We start from the raw sequence: 21,491 nt of genomic DNA, 5'->3' as shown, positions 1-21,491 counted from the left end.
GAGGGAGTGTACATACTGCAGAGACAGAGATGCTTTGTCCTCAGTGAGCTGCTATATTAGTTGTTTTTTGGAAAGACTACATAACATTCGCCTGGAGTGTTATAGTATCTGTCTACATGTGTTCAAATGTCCAAACGTGGAATTCTCTTTGCTTTGTTGAGTTTGACAGTCAGCATCAACTGGCAATGGCCATAAACAGCTTGAAGCCTCTTTTTTTTTGGATCAGTCGTTTATTATCTGCCAAACTCCTGCTGGTTGTGAAGTGAACTCCGTTAAGTTCAGTGTCAACATACAGCGCTTGTATGTAAAAAAAAAAAAAAAAAAAAAAAAAATTACTTCAAAGTGAAAAACTGTCTGAACAGCAGCGTGAAAAAGTCCGGCCACTCGCCACATCGCTGTACTCAAACCTCTGTATTAATGTGAGTCGTAGGATTGTTTATAGACCTGTGTGTGTGTGTGTGTGTGTGTGTGTGTGTGTGTGTGTGTGTGTGTGTGTGTGTGTGTGTGTGTGTGTGTGTGTGTTTTATTTTTGTAACAGGAGCTGCTGGCTTTCACAGAACATTTCTACTGTTATGTAATCTGAGAGGGAAAACCCATCCTTGACACACACACACACAGACCCCCGCCCCAACACCCCCCCCCCCCCCCCACACACACACACACAGACTCTCCTTCCAAGACATACATGCACTTGTGTGCCACATGGCCCTGCTCAATTTGTGCTTGCTTTCATTCTACACAAACACTCACTGGTTATCGCCATATGCCACTCTTGCTTGCCAATAGTGTGTGTATGTTTGACTGTTTGGTTGTGGCTCTTTTTTTTTCATAAACCCAGTTGATTTTTCTCCATCAAATACAATAAGAAATAAAATCGCCCAAATGCCAGCTTGTATCTCCAAAAAGTCCTGTCACTTGGATCATTAGGCAGCAATTTATTGATATGCACAGATACATTTCAATACTCTTGTCTTGTCTTGTGTAGGCTACATTTGTACATCTATGACAGTTTAACAAATACTGTAGCTTGATAGGTTCCGGCTCCGGACGACCTATTTGCATTCAGAACACAAGTCCCCACTGCTCACGCTGCACCAAATGGCCATTTTTAGGATCATTTCAACTGGAAAGCATCTTAATATACGAAGACCAGCTTCATTTGTCATATACGGCAACAGCATATCAAATGCATTGTTTTGAGTTGTTTGCCATCTTGGTTTCTGTGTTGTCTTTGTATGGCTGCAGCGTGGGCCTGCAGCCCCAGAGAGATTCCCAAACAAACACACCATGAAGTTAGTAGAACACAGAATAATAATGCTTGCCTTTAATGTACTATCACGACTGCATTTTTCTGGAGGTGGGGGGGGGGGGGGCGGTGTTAATGGGCGATGGCTAGAAATTAATCTCAAGCAATCTCAAACCCTGCTTGCAAGTGTTGGACACTCTCTCATTGCCATTCAGTTTAAAGTAAGAAAAAAAACACAGAGCAATACGGAGTATTCAGATGATGAAAATATTGACATTTACCTCGCAGAGCGAGTGATAGAATTAGAGGAGAGAGAGAAAATGAGAAACGGAGAAAGTGTGTGTGTGTGTGGGTGGAGGATACCTGAGGGACCTCCACACTGCAGCATTTTTTGTCTGTGTGTTTGTGTGTGTGTGTGTGTGTGTGTGTGTGTGAGCAAGCGAGACAGAGAGGGTGAGTAAGGTGGGGGTACACTTGGGACCCCTCCAGCACTGCAGCAGGTTTGTGTGTGTATTGTCCAGCCCCCACACTACCAATGGGTCAATCTCACCCCCTGAACCCCTGAACCCCCACCACTTGGTTGCTATGGAAACACACCTTGAGTGAACCCCCTAGAGAGCTCCGTATTCCTCCACCTTCCATCCACTGGTCTCCTCCTGGCTGCACTTTATCTCCCGCCATCTCGGTTGCCACCCCCCCTCCCCCACCACCACCCTCTGCCCATCTTGCTTTTCATCCCACCGTCTCCCTCCCTCCATCCCGACTGCATCCGTCTTTTTTCCCTCCGTACCTCGCTTTTGGCTGCCGTCCCCCTTGCTGTCCTGGCCATCTAGCGCCTGGCATCCTTGACGGCCTCTGCGCCGCAAGAGACCAAACACACACTCACATGCGCCTACAAACACATACACACAGCTTCACATACTTTTGGGAAGGAGGGGCTTGACAAGTGCGAGGAGGGGCAGTAATGGAGGGTTGGTACCCCAGGGACCCCCTGCAGCCAGTGCCGGGATAGCAATAGAGGAAAAAGGGGCGTGGGATTTTAGGGTTAGTGGGTGCTTGAATACCCCGGAGAGCTTCAGTCTATGGTAAGACAGTTGGTGTGTGTGTGTGTGTCTGTGTGTGTGGTATGTAAAAGGGGTAGGCAGCCACCTTAGGGACCTGGGAGCTCATTTATGCTCTGCTGCATGTTTCACTCAGTGTGTGTGTGTGTGTGTGTGTGTGTGTGTGTGTGTGTGTGTGTGTGTGTGTGTGTGTGTGTGTGTGTGTGTGTGTGTGTGTGTGTGTGTGTGTGTGTGTGTGTGTGTGTGTGTGTGTGTGTGTGTGTGTGTGTACAGTGATGCCACCTGGTCCCCCTCCTCTGGTCAATTAGCTGAGAAAGTGGAGGGTAAGAAGAGAGACTCAAGCTAAAGCAGGGGTACACAGATACCAACAGCCAGGCCAACTATGAGCATTCTCACTTCCACTCAAAATTAGCAAAGGTGATATTATTTCAAAGGTTATCCTTCGCCGTTATGCTCTTTTGTGAGATTTGTGAATAGTCATTTTTTCCCCTCCTCCCTTCTGCTCAGAAAAGGGTTGTGACAATTGTCAATGAAAATCCTGTCAAATATTTACTGGGTTAGACAAGTTATTCACCCCTGTTTTCAACTGGAATGGAGTCACCAAATAAGCCACAGCAGAAAACAGTTGTCCTAGCTTCCTCTATTTCTTCTGTTTCTACAACTACCTTTTCCTCTTTGTATTTTCCGGCAGTTTGGATGCCCTGTGGCACCACGCTGCCTCTTACAGGTCAGTCTTGGGACTACGGACATAATCTGGTTTTGATATTTTTTTTCCAGATCACGTCAAAATAAAAATGCTTCCTTGTGAAGGAAATGTCCCTCTAAGCACAATCCTTAATACGTTTTATTAAAACATTTCAACGTTCAATAATTTAACATCAATAAAGTGACCCCATGTTCTCTCTGGGTAACAACGAGCGCCATTAACATTCTGTCCCCGAAAATGTAAAAAAATAAACTAAAATAGGAAATGAAGCAAAAATGTCTTTCTAGTGCCCTGCTTCTCATGAAATTTGTCATAGCAACCAATTAATCAAGGTCTGTACTATTATGAGAATTGTTAGTAGCTGATAGAGCAGCATGCAGAGCCATGGGCCTGCTCCAGGTACTGCACACTTTTAGTTCTCTCTCAGTGAATGTTTTTATTAAATGTGTGGAAAAAAACAAAATGCTCCCCCCAAAAAATCTCTCTAACATTCATTGTTCCGTTACAAAGTCCAAGTATTAACCTTCACCCTGGCTGTCTCTTTTTTTGGTCTCTCTTTCATCCCCCCCCCCCCCCACCCCCCTACGTTCCCCGTCCCAGCATGGGCCTCCCATGCTTGTGCTCGTGTGCAAACATGTGTGTGTATGTGTGTGTGTCAAATGCACGCTGGGAGACGAAGTGTAACGGCAGGATGCTCGGCGACTTTGTCATCTCACTATGGGTCGCATACACAAACCCTCGCACATGGACCTGGTCTCAGAGGGAGACGGCGTACAGAGCGTGCCGTCCTCACACATACTGATCAAAACAATGTATTTGTCACAAAAGAGAACTCTTTCATGACACACACACACACACGTTTGCGCAGTGGCTGGAGGCGTGTGCCTCTGCCCTTGTTCCGGACAGCCCAATTATATGTCTGAAAAATCCAAATATTTTCCCTTCAAAACTGTCTCTCGCGCTTTTCGTTTCTACTTACTGCACTTGATTAAAGTATAACCACTTAATTCCCTCACTCTGTAAAAATCACTGACCACATTCATTCTGATCTCTGTATACTACAAAGCAAGATGAGATTTGTAGTGTGAAATATGACAACTGATTTAAGTGCATCGCTATAAACGTCTCCCGCTCGCATCCACTCTCTCTTTATGTGCGCCGATCACCATGTGACAAACCCCCGCCGCTTCAATCTCCGAGTCAATGCTAATGAACTTCTCTATCAGGCTCGCTGGGTCTCGGGCTCTCTGGCGTCCCACACAGCCCAGCGGCCTTTTGAGGTTTGTCTGTGCGTGCGTGCGTGTGTGCGTGCGCGTGTGTGTGTGAGCTCGAATGAGGTGATGTTTACGGGGATGCCAGTGGTGGAGCATACCATCCTCATAAGCCTGTGTGGCACCTCACACACACACACACACACACAGCTATTGAAGCAGGATTAGGGCACCCATGTCGGCCTTTGAGGCAAGGAAAGATGGGAATCTTTGTCTGTGCGTGTGTATGTGCGTGTGCTTGTCAGTATGGGTGTCATGGGTACATGACTGAAGATGTTATTAACTTCACAATCGCCTCCAGCTTGTTGTTGCTGACTGTCGAACGCGTGCGTACAAAAAAAAACGGTGTCTTTTATTTGTGTCGCTTATCACAGGACACGGTTGAGGTATTAATACTTTATAAGTAGAGATATGCGCATTGTTTTGCATATATTGATGGAAAGGTGTAATAATGTGCATGGTCGCGTTGTCGTGTTCCATCTTTGCTCTTGATTTCATATTTAATCCTTTATTACTTATCACTTAGGGGTTGCTGCGAGATAGCCATCATGAAGGGACAGCGAGTGTGAGACACAAGCCATTAACTTTTTCTATGGTGTGCCAAGCAGAATTTTTCTAGCAGGAAACAAAAAAAAAAAAGAAAAAAAGTGCAGATGCAGGCAGCAGATGGACGCATGGCCTTTTATAAAAGAGCAGCCTGGCTCCCGTTTTTTGTTTTTTTAAATACATTTATACGAAGGCATGCAGTGCAATTGTGAGTTGCGCCGATGGTACAGTACGTGATGAAAAACCGTGACGCACCAAATTATGCAGCTGTGCGCTAATAAAACTTCAAATAAAATCTTGAATGTCATACCATTATATCATTAAATTACGGACGTTAGGTCCAACTTTTTAATGGTACAAGTAAATGGGCTTTGGGCCATCCATATTAATCAGCGACGGAGGGACTGAGATGAGGATAAATGGAGTGAGCCACGAGCTAAGTGGGGGGATGCATTGGACAGTGGGGGTGGGAGGATAACGAGGACCGAGAAGAGGGAAGGGTGGCTCCAGCATGGAGGTAGATCACTCACAGCTCCGGTGGGGAGGACAGGCAATTACCAGTTGGGGCACACGTACCACTGGGGCCGTTGGGTGTTAAATGTACGAGAGGGGATGAAAAATAAAAGCAGAACATGTGGCAGAGATGAGAAGAGAATGGACATGACTGATGTATCGCAAAAACAAATGCCCCCGATGGGCAAAAATGCGTCTGTGCCGGTCAGGCTTTTATCAAAGGAGATGATTTGTTTTATGCGTGACCTCCAGCAAGGAGTTTAATGTTATTTAAAAGCAACCACTCACTAATTAGCGCGGTGACAGCCATGGAACAAACATCGCAATGAGTGCTCTGGTCAATCGTGCTCAACTTGTAACCCACCCGGGTTTAGTTGTTTCGATCCTGCTTTCGATACTTGTGCCGTTACCTCGTCGTGTTGATCTGCCTTCTCTATCTGCAACAAACATCTGTGGTGAATGCTGTATTATTAAGTGTTGAATATGTTCCCGTTTTTTGTTTGTTTGTTTGTTTATTTATTTTTGCTCGAGCCAGCCTTAACGTGCACATGTATCCGTGTCCTATTTGCAGAGGAGGGCATCAATCACGAGTGCAAGCTGTGTAACCAGATGTTTGATTCACCTGCCAAGCTGCTCTGCCACCTGATAGAACACAGTTTTGAAGGCATGGGAGGTACCTTCAAGTGTCCCGTCTGCTTCACAGGTGAGAGGAAAAACAGTGCGCGTTCACCTTCAAGGACAGTCTGCAGGGAACTTTGGAGGCTATGAGTGCTTGATTAGCCTCTCAGCCCCGTAGCCACCAAGAAGTCGTGTTTGCTTCATTGGTTCTTGTAGTTTGTTTGCATTTCCATCATCCCAAAAAAATTGTGCTCAAGGGCAAAGGGATTTTTAAAACAGATGGAAAAGTGGATTGCGACGGGGGGTGGAGTTAACATATGTAAAATAGTCAATTTTAATTCATTTATCATTTACGATAAATATTTTCATCAGTGAGTGAATGAAATTAATAAATGCAAAGACGGAGAGATTTTAAACCCTTTTTCTGTCCCCCACTTGTCAACTGTCTGCGCAAGTGGTGGTCTTAAGCACCCTCGTGGTCCCTCCGTTGCACTCAGCGCATCACAGACGGTTGGAACTAATAGAAATCAAACACTAATTCACCCACCGCCACCGTGGATATGCTACAGTACTACGATATTTGGGGGGGGGGGGGGGGACTCAGGAGGCGGAGCTAATTCTTTGCAGCAGTGACTCTCTTTTCTACCAAATCTACCTTTGCTTTTGACCCTCCCTCGTTCTGACTCTGCGTCTTCCCCGTCCCTCCCCGTGCACGCACTTACGCTCTCCATGTCACTTCATCTCTCTCTCTCGGCCTTCCCGAGTTGTTGAGTTGAGTCTTGTGTTGTGTGCTCGTTCCCCAGGTGCACAGCAATGCTTTAAACTTTAACTCTATTCCTTGGTGGCCCTATGAATTAGTAAAATGGCCACCACTCCAATGGGGGGAGTCTTAATAATTCAACACATAACCCACTCAGTGAAAACCAGAAGTTTACCGAAACAAAAGAGGAGCAAAAGAAAGAACGATGATAAGAAAAAAAAACCTCTATGAAACAACTCTGGCGCAGAAGTTTAAAAGGGAGAGATAATTTATTGATAAATATCACAAGGCCTACTGAGGATAGATCTTCTTGTTCTTCTCAGCTTATTTCCCCTGCTTCCTCCTCTTGGCTGCTCTCCCGCACTCTTGCGTTTCCTTTAAACCTGTGATTATTTGTGCAGCTACGTCACTATTTATCGTCTCACCTCTTATTGTCTTGAATGGTTTCATTCGACCTGAGCTCACCCAATGCAGAATTTATGCCGCGGTGAAGCCAAGTCGAAAAAGTTTTCCACATATTTTGATGCTTCTGCCATTACTCCTCAATGGTTCAAACATTTCACATTATGCCTTGTTTTTTCCCCCCACTTCCTTAATTGTATTTATTCATTTAGTTATTTGTTTTGTCAGTGATATGTTTACTCCGTGTCCTTTCTCCTCCAGTGTTTGTACAGGCCAACAAGCTGCAACAGCACATCTTTGCAGTCCACGGTCAAGAGGACAAGATATACGACTGTTCGCAGTGTCCCCAGAAGTTCTTCTTTCAGACCGAACTGCAGGTAGGTTGCTTGCATCGCATACTTTAGTTGGGTCAGTTGTCAGTCCATCAGGTCTGAATCAAGACAGAAGAACGGAAATCTCATCTCGTGTCTGAGCAATCGGCTTTTTTTGGGGTGGGCAGGCCATGATGGCATTCCTGTGTGTGTGTGTGTGTGTGTGTGTGTGTGTGTGTGCATGTTCAAATAGTAGATGGGATCAGTCATCCAAGTGTCAATCATCGGCCAGCTGTGGCTTGGTTAGTTCCGAACTTAATCGCTGATCTTGTATTTCAACATGTCCTCGAGTCATGTCGCGACAGACCAGTCAGCCGAAAGTGGAAGATGTGTGTGACCTTCTTCACCTTATGCGATGCGAAAAGCACAACAAACTCTACACATGATTTTAATACAAAATTTATGCCACCGTTTTATTTGCACACCATGATGAATATGAGCTTTTTTTTTTTCTTTTTTTTTTTTGCCAGCACAACGATGATAGTTTTAATAATTAATGCAGCATCAACAAAACACAATTTAAAGCTCCCACTGCAGATATTTTTTGATGTAATCGGCGACAGAACCATAGGCGTCATTTTAGTGGATACTCAATGAATAATAAACATCTGCTTGCAATTTAATCTTGAACCTTTGCTTTGAACAAATAATTAGCATCTAGCATTGTGCACTTTTCCTAACCTAATGTTGACTGTGCTGCTTAAAAGCCCCTGCTGAAGATCAGTCATCGCTTGAGTTCATTCGATCTCAGGAGCATTAACAGCTCCCAGACTGGATGTCTGATCCATTATCTAAAAAATGCAAAGCTGACAATTTACACGGAGACTTTTTTTTTTTGGGTCAATCCGATCGAAATCATTCCGAATGAAGATTTCTGGTCACCTGTGATGCTCTCATTTCAATGCGCATATCTGACGACATCAGTACAAGTTTACTTCAAGACATAGTATGTGCAGACCGGAGGCAGTTTGGCTATTCTAATTGAACTGTTAACATGATGCTCATTTGAATTGGGAAGAGGAATAGACCACCCCTCTGAATCCGAACAAATTTCCATTCGGATTTGACCTTTGTATTCCGACTGAGGTGTTTATATGGAGCATTTTCGTTCCGTTTGGTCATTCGAATGCATTCTAATCAGAAATACATGGCTCCATGGAAAGCCGGCTACTGTTGACAGGATTTCTTTGCAGCCAAAAGACACACGCACAGCGGCCATGATGTAAGACCGAAGGTGGTGGGCATATGGCCGGCCAGTCAATTTAACAGCAGGATAACTGTTGGACCCTGTCGGTTAATGTCCACACAGACACAAGTCACAGTCATTCCTCTTACTTATGCACGGTCTCGGGTGACTCCTCACCTATGAAAATCTTACTTTGTGTTGATCGATGAGCCTTCAAATGATCTCATCGCCGCATGAATTGAAAAAGCCACCTTTACAGTGTCAGAAAGGTATGCATTCATCGATATGTATTTTTTTAAATTGGTTAATTCGAATTTAACCCTTTCATGCACCCTGTAACCTGATAACATGATAAGCTAGCCGCTGTCCCTGAAAGAGTTTTTTTTTCAGCAATTCCAGTGAGTAATCAGTCATTAGAGTTATTGTAAATAATAATAATGTAATAATTTAAAAAAGCATTAGGAGATACAAATGTTACACTTACGGTGCATTTATTTGTCTTATAATCTTATCATCACTAATTAATAATTTAGGACTCAATGAATACAAAAAATAAAATGGTTTATTGTTTGTACATTTGTGAAATATTCCAACTTTTTTTTCCATCATTATCAAATGATGTGTTGCTTGGCATTTCGCTTAGTGAATTTAAGGTAACAGATCATAATTCATTGCTATTTTTCAAATATTATTTTGAATTGCATTGGAGAATGTCCAGAACTTCACGTTTCCATGCCAGTGTTGAAATGAAAAGTTAATCAACAATCAACTCGACCCTATCAACTAAAATTTTATAATGCTCCCTGAATGGCCTATCCTACCCTTGAAGCGCTGTGCCTCGTTTAAAAGGTTGTGTGAGGTCATGAAAGGTTCATTCTTTTTTTTTTTTTAAGAGGGGCAGTCAACTCACTGTATTTCTTCCCCTTTGGCAGCTGCACTTAAGGCTTGATCCACCTGTTAACTGTTTAGTGTCCATTCCTCGTGTGTGTGTGTGTGTGTGTGTGTGTGTGTGTGTGTGTGTGTGTGTGTGTGTGTGTGTGTGTGTGTGTGTGTGTGTGTGTGTGTGTGTGTGTGTGTGTGTGATAACCTGCAGCCTCAGTCTGCTGTGCCACCGCTCCATCGTCCCACAGGAGGGCTCTCTAAGTGGGCTGGACAGAAAGGCCGACTGGCAGAGATGGAGAGCTCCTACCAAGGAGGTTAATGCCACTGCTAGCATTTATCGCGCGCGCGTGTGTTTGTGTGTGTGTGTGTGTGTGTGTGTGTGGAACAGGGTTATTTGTGTGTGTGTTTTAATGAGGTGTGGATGGATGAAGACTGCTGCTTGGCTAGCTCAAAAAGGCTTTGGCCTCTTTCAAGGCCTCAGAGGGTTTATATGATGTCCAGCTTCAACTCTCGTCCTCTATCTCGCTCATGCACGCACACACGCGCAACACACCCAGGGGTCATTGCAGCACGGACACATCGCTGCATCATCCCCTCTCCCTCGAGACTGATTCCTTCTTCGCTCCTTCATTTTGCCGACTTCCAACTCTGTGCCTCCTTCCACACAACACAGTCCCGTTGATAGTGTCAGTATGCTGGGGCTCGCCGCTCACGTTTTTATCATTCATTTTCACTTTTCCGGTCTTTCTCCCTGCCTGGCGTATTTTTTATTTTTTTCCCTCACTCAGACTCCCCCCGTGCGTCCCAGAAGAACCAGCCCCTATGCATATTTTATCCCCTCTCCTCTCTTCCTCTCCTCTGTGCTACTCCCTGGTGCCACATAAATAGTGCAGACGTAAGCTGGTAAATAAGACATGTTTTGCCGTGTGTCTTTGTGCATGGGTGTTTGTGTGTGGGACTGAGGGAGGGTGTGTAAATAAGAAATGCTGTGGCCCTGATCACCGAGGTCCTTCTAGATCTCATTTAGTCCCGGGTTTCTGTCTCAATGTTTTTTTGTTTTTTTATTTTTCCTGATTCACTTCGAGATCACGTTGCTTTTTTTTTTTGTTTGGCCTCTGAGGGGTGCTGTTCTACAGCTCTTGCCCTGAAAGTTTCCCTTGATCCATCCATTACCAAACCTCCCCAGTCATCCCTCCCTTTGATTCCACTGGATCTGTTGTTCTCCTTTAACGCTAGTTAATATTGCATCAGCGCTAGATGGGTGGATTGCTGGTCAGATAAATAAGTGAATGGATGAAGGATCGTTAGTTTTGTACACGTGCTGTTTCTCTCCACCTGTGCTGTGCCCCCGCAGTGTAGAATGTTAGTTTTGCATGCATACAGCGCAATGCTTTTAGATGCAATTAAAGAACTTGCACTGGTTTTCACACTCACAGGCCAAAGCTTGGAGGCACACCTCCACAATCTAATCAGATCCCATATCGAACCATATCCAATATTTAGTGTTTGCAGTCGTAACAATGCTCGTAGATGTATGCATTTGGCCCTACGTTTATTGTACTTGAAATAACTGACACTGGCAAAACTGAGCACTAATTGGAGCCATTCATTTATTCTTTGGCTTGTGTCGGTGTGCCTAATGAAGTGAACAGGCAGAAATTAGCCGAATACAAAGACAACATGTCGCGTTAGTGTTGCAGGTCTGCTGGAGCTTATCCCAGCTGAGTTTGGGCAAGGTGCTTGGTGGCTACATCCTGTCGTGGTCGCCAGCCAAACATGGGAAAATTAATAATGCTCCTCATTGGAATGATAACCCTCCAAGATTTTTGAAAGTTGACATTTGAAAGTAAGTCATTCAAAGGCTCTTAAAGGAGACATATTATGCATTTGCTTTCACAATTTTAAGCATCCAGAAAAACTCAGTGTCATGTTTATTAACCCCTCCACATCCAGACTGCAAATGAAGGGTGCTTGTGCAAAGCTGCCATGGCTGGTTTTTACCCACAGCGCACAACCTCCAAATGCAGAACAGCTCGGCCACAGACACATTTTTGGAAGTAGTTAGCCAACAAAATATATACTTGGTTGTTTGTACAGATACTAGCTGCTGTACTCCTGCAACTCTATCGGTACACTGTAGCTATTTGCCAACCTATCTTTAATGCTTCCCTCTAGCCATTAACTCCTTAAACAGTCACTGACGTAGTCACTCTTCTTGTACTACAAATACTGCTACTGGTTACTCTAAAATGGTTCAATGATTTGTTGTTTACGATGATACTAATGCAGCGTGTTATACCGGAGACAAATTCCTTGTGTGTTCTACATACTTGGCCAATAAAGATGATTCTGATTCTGATTCTGATTCTGATGTATTATCACGGCTGTTAGCATTATGTCTGAGAACAATGTGTTTGTCTGTCTCCCTCTAAATGAATAATGAAAGGTGTGTATGCGGCTGAACCATTGTGGGTGTGTGTGTGTGTGTGTGTGTGTGCATTTATATATATTTTTTGTCCTCTAGGTGTGTTTGGGTCTGAGTGTGGGTTCTGACATTGTGTATTCGCTCTATGATCCACCTCTGTGTGTGTGTGTGTGTGGGCACGATGGAGAACTTGAGCTGAAGATCCTTTGGCGTTCCAAGGTAAAATACTCAGTTGGCCCCCAAGAGTCTCTGGGAGACTCCGTTATTAGAATGGGACATGCACACAAACACACAGACTTCCTTCCTGAATCTGACTTGGAAGGTATAATCAACAAAAAACACGTAAGACTGCGTTGCGTCTCCCTCTGGGCCAGATATTTTGCTGCTCTCCATAGCGATATTGTCCAGCGGCTGCATCAGATGAGTGACGCAAGAGTGATTTGAAATTCCTTTTGTAAATTGACCGATTGGAATAATGAGATGCCAAAACGCTGTGCTTAGTGATTAGTCAGCGTCAAGCTTCAAGTAAGTCGATGAGCCATGGGGAAGTCAACTAAATGGTTCAATCCTGTCAAGCTGTCATGTAGCGGTTTTTATCAATACATTTCTGTAAAGGGTATGTGGCGGGCACGATGGTCAACTGGTTAGCACAGAGGTGAGCAAACTACGGCCCGCGGGCCGAATCCGGCCCGTTGGTCTTTTTAATCCGGCCCGCCGAAGGTTGGTCCACAATTAAGGTTCGATGTGAATGATTGCATTCATTTCAATTGGACTTGTAATGACAGGCATTTCACCGCCAGGTGGCGCATTGACTTGAAGTTGCAGAACACGGGGAGGGGGGGGAATCTTTTCGACCACCTAGGACCTCTGTATCGCTCTACTTCTACTGGTCTGATCACAACCCATCTGCAGAAATACACAGGCTAAAATAGGTCATCAACAACACTGTTGTCATTTAAAAAAGTATATTAATACAGTACTTTCATGCTTTTGTTCTGTTGATGTTTGATATGGACTGTCAACAAATGCATTTTTTTTTTTTTTATGTACCATAGCTCGTGCTGACCTGGCCCTTCTGTCAAATTTTAAAAGTCAATGCGGCCCACGAGCCAAAAGGTTTGCCCACCCCTGGGTTAGCATGTCCGCCTCACAGTGCAGAGGGGCAGGGTTCGAGTCCGGCTCCGGTTTTCCTGTGTGGAGTTTGCATGTTCTTACTGTGCCTGCATGGGTTTTCTTCGAGTACTCCAGTTTCTTCCCACTTTCCAAAAACATGCAGTCGGTCAATGGATCACTCACATTTGTCCTCAGGTGTGAATGTTTGTTTGTCATTGTGTGCCCGGCGATTGGCTGGTAACCAGTTTAAGGTGTACTCCGCCTGCTACCCGCAGACAGCTGGGATAGGCTCCAGTATGCCCGTGACCCTTGTGAGGGTGAAACAGTTCAGATCATGTATTCTTTATTATTATTATTATAGTTTCCCTTTGATTGACTGGCCACCAGTCCAAGGGTTGTTTCCCTTTCCGAAAGTCCAACTGGTAGTAGACTCCAGCTCATCACAATCATGAACTGGTTGAAGCAGTGAAAAAGATTTTTAATGTATGTCTGCGTGTGGACACGCCACAAACGGTTCATACGTGTCAGCTCGTGTCTCCACGCATATTTATTTTGTTATTCAGCCGTTTTGCTTGCATTTGTGTATTTCTGGTTGCCATTCTGTCTTGTCACCCGTGTCTGCACGCTCTTCATCTAGTACTGAGCTTCCCAGTCTTCACGGACCACATTCCTCTGAGTACATTTGTCTGTGTGTGTGTGTGTGTGTGTGGCTCTCTTGTTGTGACTCCAATCTGCCGTGCGGTGCTTCAGTGTGATTAGCTGTTTGTCCTGAAAGTGAGGTCACTTCCTCCTTTGTGTAACGGCTTCCAGCAGGGATCTCACGTCTTTGTTGCGTATCGGTGGTTGTGTGTGCCTTTGCCTCTCGTGTTGCGGTTTTGGGTGCGCGCCCTTTCGTGCTGTGAGTGTATTTTGGGTGTGTTTACTGGTCCAAACCTTTCTGTCTGGGGCAGAGGGGAGGGGAAGTCCCCATGGGAGAAAACACTCCGAACAGGAGGTCACGCAGGCTGAGCCGCAGGAGGAGGAAATCAGGACTTGTTGTGACTCGGTTGGGAGAGAACAAGCGATGTTTTGGATAAACAAACGGGTGTCATTTACCACTTAGCTGAGAAGATGGAGCAGTTACAGCAAGATGTGGACTAGTCACTCAGGGAGGCACGGAAACGTGTGTGCTGGGAGCAGCGAGGGAGTGCAGGCGGGATGTTGAGGGCAGGGGGTGCGTTTATTTTCAAGCTGCTCCCGAGGCAGCATCCTGTCCTGGATAGGTTGGGCCAAAGACAAGCCAGGGAGAAGAGCGAGCGGGCTAGCCCATCTGCTTGTCCCCGAGACACACATATTTTGAAAGACACGCACGTTGTTGGAAGAATGTCAACTGAGCTATAAATACATTCAACTCAGAAGACCACAAGGCCACCGAGGTGATTTTTCATTTACTGTTAAATCTCATCCACACACACACACACACACACACACTTGTAGTGCCTCCAATTACCCCCACATATACACGCATTTGACACACATTTATGGACTGACACTCCATGATACATGAGGGTAGCATTCTCACACACGCAAACACTTCAAGTATACGTTATTCCGGCGTGTATTTTCAACTACCGTATTTTCACGACTATAAGGCGCCATTAAAAGTCTAAAATTTTCTCCAAAATGGACAGGACGCCTTATGATGCGGAGAGTCTTGTCCATGCGCTGAGTTCCAAAACCTGACTGACAGCCGACACGCTGTTTATATAGAGAAAAGGCGGAAGTGACTGTGGACAGGCATGCGGCAAAGAAGTCGGCCAATCAGTGAAGGGTGGGCGTGTATATATATACACATATGGAGAGCGAGAGAGAGAAAAGGCAGATGTGAGTGAGGACAGGCATGCGGGGAAGAAGTCCGCCAATGAGTGAAGGGTGGGCGTGTAAGTGGACACTAAAGGTACGCCCCAAGCAGGTACCAACACCTGTATAGAGTGTGGCTATGTGCATTGTTGCAAAACAACTTCGGTTTTGGTTTCTAAGAACCCCCGAAAATAAATTCTACAAAGAGACACGCCTACGAAGCTCAGTTCAAACCTCAAGCCATCGGTTATGCTTTTGGCATGCGTGCCCATCTCACAGCAGCGGTGAAAAACCAAGTCAAGCAAATGAACTCTGAGCTCGCCGTTATTCCCGGAGGCTTGACTAAAGAACTCCAACCGCTGGACATCGGCATCAACCGGGCGTTCAAAGTAAAGTTGCGAACGGCATGGGAACAATGAATGATCGATGGCAAACACAACTTTACAAAGAGTGAGAGGCAGCGAATTATAATTTGCGAATGGATTGTGGCTGCTTGGACGAACGTGTCTGCTTGCACTGTTGTTCGAGTTTTTGGCAAAGCCGGCATCATTTCTGTGGAGCCACATGGCAATGAGAGTGACTGACAACGAGAGGGAACACGGCGTTTTTGATGGATTACCGGTACTTGCACAATTGTTCAATTCTGATACAGAGGATGAGGACTTTGATGGATTTCTGGGTGATGATTGATCGAAAAACGTGAGTACATTGTACGATGGCTAAATAAAATACAACGGAACTCATTTTTCCGTTGCCTTTTTAAAAACGTGTTTTTAGCTTGTATCTGTATGTCTTGGCATGCTACCGTATGCTACAAGCTAACGTGTTTTTAGCGTGCGCGCATGCATGCCGTATGTTTAAGCTGGCGTATGTTTTACCACTTTAAAATTGCGCCCAATAATACAGTGCGTTTTGTCTATGTGTAAAATACAGAAATAGCACCCATTAATGAGACTGCGCCCAACCATACGGTGCGTCGAATGGTCGTGAAAATACGTTACGTCAAAATCATCACCCGGCATGTTGCCCCCCAACACATTAGCAAAGTCGTCACTGGCTGCTCTTTATGTCGCTGTTAAACGTGCGGACGTGAGCGGTGCTCTTTCTACCTTTAGACACGATCAATGCATGAGCAGACGCAATCGGCACACATCGAACACAGCACTAATACACGCGCGCACACACACACACACACACACACACACACACATTCCGTGTGCATTGTAGAAGATAACAGAAATGAGAGTGCACGACAAAGCAGATTACATTTTCTCTTTATCTCCAGCTCCTCTTCACTCCCAATGTTGTCCCCATCTACCTTTCCACAGGAGATACTGTGTTGCCGTGTGTGTGTGTGTGTGTGTGTGTGTGTGTGTGTGTGTGTGTGTGTGTGTGTGTGTGTGTGTGCGTGCGTGTGCATGAATGTGCTCTTAGCTGCAAGTGCAAGGCCATGAATGCATTCCCATGTGTGCGTCTGGCAGTGGTGTGCGTAGGTAATGCGACAAGGCCATATTTCCCCCGGGCCCGGGGCTCTGCTGGCTTTCCACTCGCTCGCTCTCAGCAGTTTAGGAAAAACAATGACAGGCCTCGATATGGACTGGACCAGTCGCGCTTGGAAGACATCTCTTCTGAGGACAGTGCACATGAACAACATTGATGGCTTTATATTGAGTTCTCATCAGACTCACAATTATCCTCATCTATTATTTACTATCATATGCTTTGATATGCATGTTGTTTTTTTCTTGTTTAATATTGAAAGGTGGTTGAGGCATCTATGCTATGTGGCCGACGATATGAAGTTGTTTGGGGGTCTTTCTGTGTGACCCGATGGAGGACTTGGATCACGCCTTATATTCTGTCGTGTTTGACGGTGTGCTCTTCCACACCAAAGCCACCCAAGCAGGCCTTTGCCAGCCTTGCTTTCCGCACTGTGAACTGTCACCCTCAAACCACAAAGCTGGAACCCTGCATAGGTGCATCTCAATAAATGAAAATGTTCTGCGAACCTCAGAGATTAGATGTCACACAGAGAAACACGTCAACATTCATAAAAGCTGGCCTAGAGCTACGGAAACACAAAATTCAACCTCACAGAGGATAACAAAAAAAGCCAAGTATTTTGAATATAGAAATTTGGTAGAAATCATGTTTAATCAATCTATAAAATAAACACAAAAGAACTTTTCGACCAAGTTCTTATTTATTGAGATACACCTGTGGTCCAAAAGGTCAGACACATTAGCATTCAACAGGAACCAATCGCTCAATCACAAACTGATTAAGGAATACTTTTGTCCGTATAGTGTACGTATCGTACTTCGCAGGTGGCTCAAACACACACACACACGGATATTTCTGATTGACCACCTCACTGCATGAATCTCGCAGCGATAACACATCCATGATGAGAGGGTAGCTGGCGTGTGCCCCTGCTCCATCTGATGGCATCATCCATGTCACAGTGGCTTCCTGTTTGATCACCATCTTCCTCCTGCTCTCCCTCCAGGGAGTATCCCTCCACCTCACCCTCCTCCCCTCGCCCTCATGCTCCATCCCTTGCGCCGTCTACAAATCAATACAGCAACAGCAACCCCGCCCTCTCAACAATCCCCCTCATTTACCTTGCCGTAGTAACACCTTGCCTTTTACCCCTCCACCTGCATTTGCAAACCTTAAGAGGTCAAGCGTGACGTAAGGTAGGCGGGTCATGTGGTGTTCAGATAGCGGAGGCACGACTCAGACTTGTCCTCTCGTCCTTAAAGAGGAAGAAGCCTGACCTCTACTGGCTTGGAGAAGAACTACAGTTGTTCTGTTCTGTTGTGTGCAGAGAGAGAAGAGGTGGTCCTGTCATAATGGGGTCAGCGGCCTTCCAGTTCAATGTGTGGCGTTAAGGGGAGACACTCTCTCTCTCTCACACACACACACACACACACACACACACACACACACACTCAATGATTTTTGCTCAGATGAAAGGTGATGGGGCAGCATGATGTGGACTAGTGATTTGCACCTGTGCCTTACAGTTCTAACATTTGGGGTTCGATCTGATCCTGCTATGGATGGATAGATAGATAGATTGTAGGAAATGGCTTCATACATGTGAATTGTGTGTGTGTGTGTGCGTGTGTGCGTTGCATTAAAATGCTTTATTTTACCCCGGACAGGCTCGAGTTTGGACTCTAAAGCTGTGTGACAGTCTCAAAACGCACGCACGCGCACGTACACACGCTCTGTCATGCTTAGCAAAGGGCTCAATGGAACATGCTCACCAAGATAAGGGCCACAGAATGACAAATAAGTATTATCAACCCAAAACCACATATAATCCTCCACATTTGTGTCCCCAACCGGCCTTCCTCTCCTCTGTGCTGTGTTCATCACCCCCTTCTCTCTCTCCCTCTCACCCCTTCTCTCCCTCTCCTTCATGTCCCGTCTGTGGCGGGGCATGTGAGCCAGGGTGATTAATCTGAACGAAGCTGCTTTTTAGGAGTGCTGATGGGAGCTGTGGTGAGGGGTGGGCGTTGATTGCTAATGTCTCACTGGGAATATGTGTTCTTTCAGTGTGTGAGAGAGAGAGAGAGAGAGAGTAATAAGAAACGTTTCATAGGGACAAGCTGTACAGTCAAGGGAAAAGTAGGAGAGGAGAACGAAAGTATCCGATAGGAAATTTCTCTCTGATACACACACACACACGAATTCCCAGAGAAATCTTTCCAATCATCTTGCCATCACATACACGCGCGCACACTCACACACGGACTCATAGTATTTCCCCTGCTTTAGATGTGATGGCTTTGCGTTCCAAACCAACAAATCCAGATTATCAGTTCAGCTCCCTGTCGTAGCCGATATGTGGGAGCCGCAGGGGACTGAACAGGGATGAGTGTGTGTGTGTGCACGCGCGCGTGTGTGTGTGTTTGAAGGAGCATGATCTCACAAGGTATGTTCCACGCATCGTAACTTGAACATGAGAAGACACTTTTTTTTTTACAATTTTAATGAGTTTTACGATGACTGCATTCACCCGTTCCTCCACTTAATTTGTAATCTGTCTGTGAATTTTCAACCCACCAACTGTATCACCCATCTGAGATAGAGTCCTGCCCCTCTTGTGATTTTAAACATGGGGGTGGATGCATCGATGGATTGAATCAACAACATTAATAAACAATTTTACTTTTCTGGTGAACTTTTACTCTTTACTTTTCAAACACAAATGTCCATACTTTCTACTGTTTGTTTTTTTAAAATGAGCTTCTTACTTTTAAAACCTTCTCGATGAGTGATGTGAAAGACACAATACAAAACCAATATATTGAAAGATGATAACCTATCAGGACGTAACCAAGTGAAGTTTATGGATGGTCACATGAATGTGTTTGTCTGAGTCACTATGGAGGAAAGCAAAATGTAATCGAAGATGACACCACTAAGACCAAAAGCCGAAAAACTCGTCACCCATGGCCTTATCTGAAATAACTTTTCAAAATCGTCGACGGTAAGAATGCTGCTGATGCAGTGCCCTCTGTGCCCAGAAAACATGAGCGTCGGCCATTCAAGAAAAAAAAAAAAGTTATTAGTTTGTTTGTTTTTTGGGAACAATCACTCCCTCTATATTATTTGACCAAATTAAGACAAACATTCCAAGAGAATCTCCAGGTTGGCTGCTCACTCAATAGTGGCCGTGGCCACCATTGGCCACCACATAGCTCCGCCCCTGATTGCTATGACTGATCTTTTGTTTTTGCTTTTAAGGCATTTTTTTTTTCAGCAGCTCATGCAATGGCTTTAACCCGACTGTGTGTGTGTCTGTCTATGCTGATGCATATAATGCTGATTGTCCCACAGTCCAGTTTTTTTGTTTTGTCCTCCATCTTTGGCCATCAGCTGTTCTCAAACGAGGAGTCTTTGCGGCCGTTCCTGTCGCAAATGGCGTGCGTCTCTTCCTATTGGGGGCGGGGGCGAGAGAACAGCTCCGTGCTTACAGAGCCCATTATTTCTCCCATCATGTGTTCTCACTTGTCCCCTCTCTCCCTCCCATCTAGAACCACACACTGAGTCAGCACGCGCAGTGAGACCGAGGCCCGGCAGGATCTCTCGGCTCAGTCGGGGCCCCCGACCCGGAGCCGGCGGGGGAACTACATCTCCACATCACAGCCAATCAAAGTGTCATTTGCCACTCACATGTAAAAGTGTAACGATCGCACCACTGGGTGTGGCTATTAGCGGCAGCGGGGGAAAGGAATATTAATGGGATATGCTATTAAATAAAGAAAGGCAAGCAGGATGAAGGAGAGGAGGGGCGTGAACAAGGTATTGTATGTGCAGTATTTTTAATCAACCCTGCCAAATTCTCTGTTACCATGTAATTATTTTCTTTTCAGAGAGACAAAGAAAAGAAAGAAAAAAGGAATCATTTGTTTTCGATCATGTTCATAGTTTCTCGAAAATAATTTTCTCTTCCTTCCGTTAGTATACGAATTCATCTGTGCTCATTATTGTCCTTCTTCCAGATGCGTTTAGCATTTCTTTCATTTGTTTTCTGTCTTTGCGTTCTCGCCGTAAGTAGGTACTCGTGCCGTGTACTTGTGATTGTCTGTTCTCCAGTTGTAAGTTCCCCCCCAAATCTTCTTTCTATGATTATTGTTATATATATATTTTCTTCTCTTTTTGTAATTACTATGAAAGAAAGACAAAGGAGCAAATTAAAATGCAGAAAACCATGCAAATGTTTCTTTTTTTTCAGTCTCTACGGGGCCTCTAATAGTTGAAAAAAAATCATCAATTTCAGTGCGTCTGGTCAATGACTGCTTTTTAAATGTGAATTAACCAGATGGCAATAATATAGCAGAGACAAAAAAAAACAACAAAAACAAACAAATAAATAAATGACAAATGAAGACATTCTGTGGTGTGTGACTTTATTCCAATTGTGTTGGTCACATACACTTAGGGGGATGTTATGTTCACTCTCCATGAGAAGATACACTCAGATTTCAAAAAATATTCCGTTGGATGCGTCTCAATAGAGCTCAACAATAATTCAATAATTCTTTGAAAACATCGGCAAACAAATGCATATTGTATTTGTCATGAACAGACATTTAAACATAGTTTTCATTTTTCTTAATTTATTGGCAGATTTACTCATTTGCAAGTTAAACTGCAATAAAATATTTTACTGAATATTTAAGTTCTCTTTATAGCAGTGCTCAAATACTGGAGCACCGTGCAAATTTGACGGGGGTGCGTGATGTGGGAACATACTTGCTTTTTCTTTTTTTTTTCATTCTGTACAAGAATAAAGTGCAATTGCACATCCACTCTTGTAGTAAATGGGAGCAGCTCTCTATTATTTTTTTATTTCAGACAAATTGATGCATTTCTAATCTTTTCTGGCTGTGAGTTTGTGATAAATTGATGTATATTTATTTATTGTTTTCTTTAAGGTTAATACGGGTACAATGTTATGCAGAGGTGTACTTTTAACAATTCTATAAACAAATGATGCTATTTACAGTCACAGAGTAGAGTTGTTTTTTTTTG

General features: G+C 44.5%; 1 protein-coding gene across 2 annotated transcripts in view; it reads left to right on the top strand.

The window, feature by feature from the left end:
• znf423 (zinc finger protein 423) overlaps window positions 1–20,847 on the top strand; it is a 118,175-nt gene extending 97,328 nt beyond the window's left edge. For both annotated transcript variants that reach the window (XM_086108906.1, XM_086108907.1), the window contains 3 exons: window positions 5,915–6,046; window positions 7,385–7,500; window positions 19,991–20,847. In XM_086108906.1, coding sequence (XP_085965032.1) covers window positions 5,915–6,046; window positions 7,385–7,500; window positions 19,991–20,020 — 278 coding nt within the window. In that variant the 3' untranslated portion in view covers window positions 20,021–20,847. The remainder of the gene's footprint in view (window positions 1–5,914; window positions 6,047–7,384; window positions 7,501–19,990) is intronic.
• Window positions 20,848–21,491: the final 644 nt, after the last annotated feature.

Source organism: Hippocampus guttulatus, chromosome 4 (assembly GCF_054856545.1).
Source record: "Hippocampus guttulatus isolate MCC_2025c chromosome 4, RoL_Hgut_1.0, whole genome shotgun sequence".
NCBI classification, from domain to species: domain Eukaryota; kingdom Metazoa; phylum Chordata; class Actinopteri; order Syngnathiformes; family Syngnathidae; genus Hippocampus; species Hippocampus guttulatus.
This window is presented reverse-complemented; position numbering and strand designations above follow the sequence as displayed.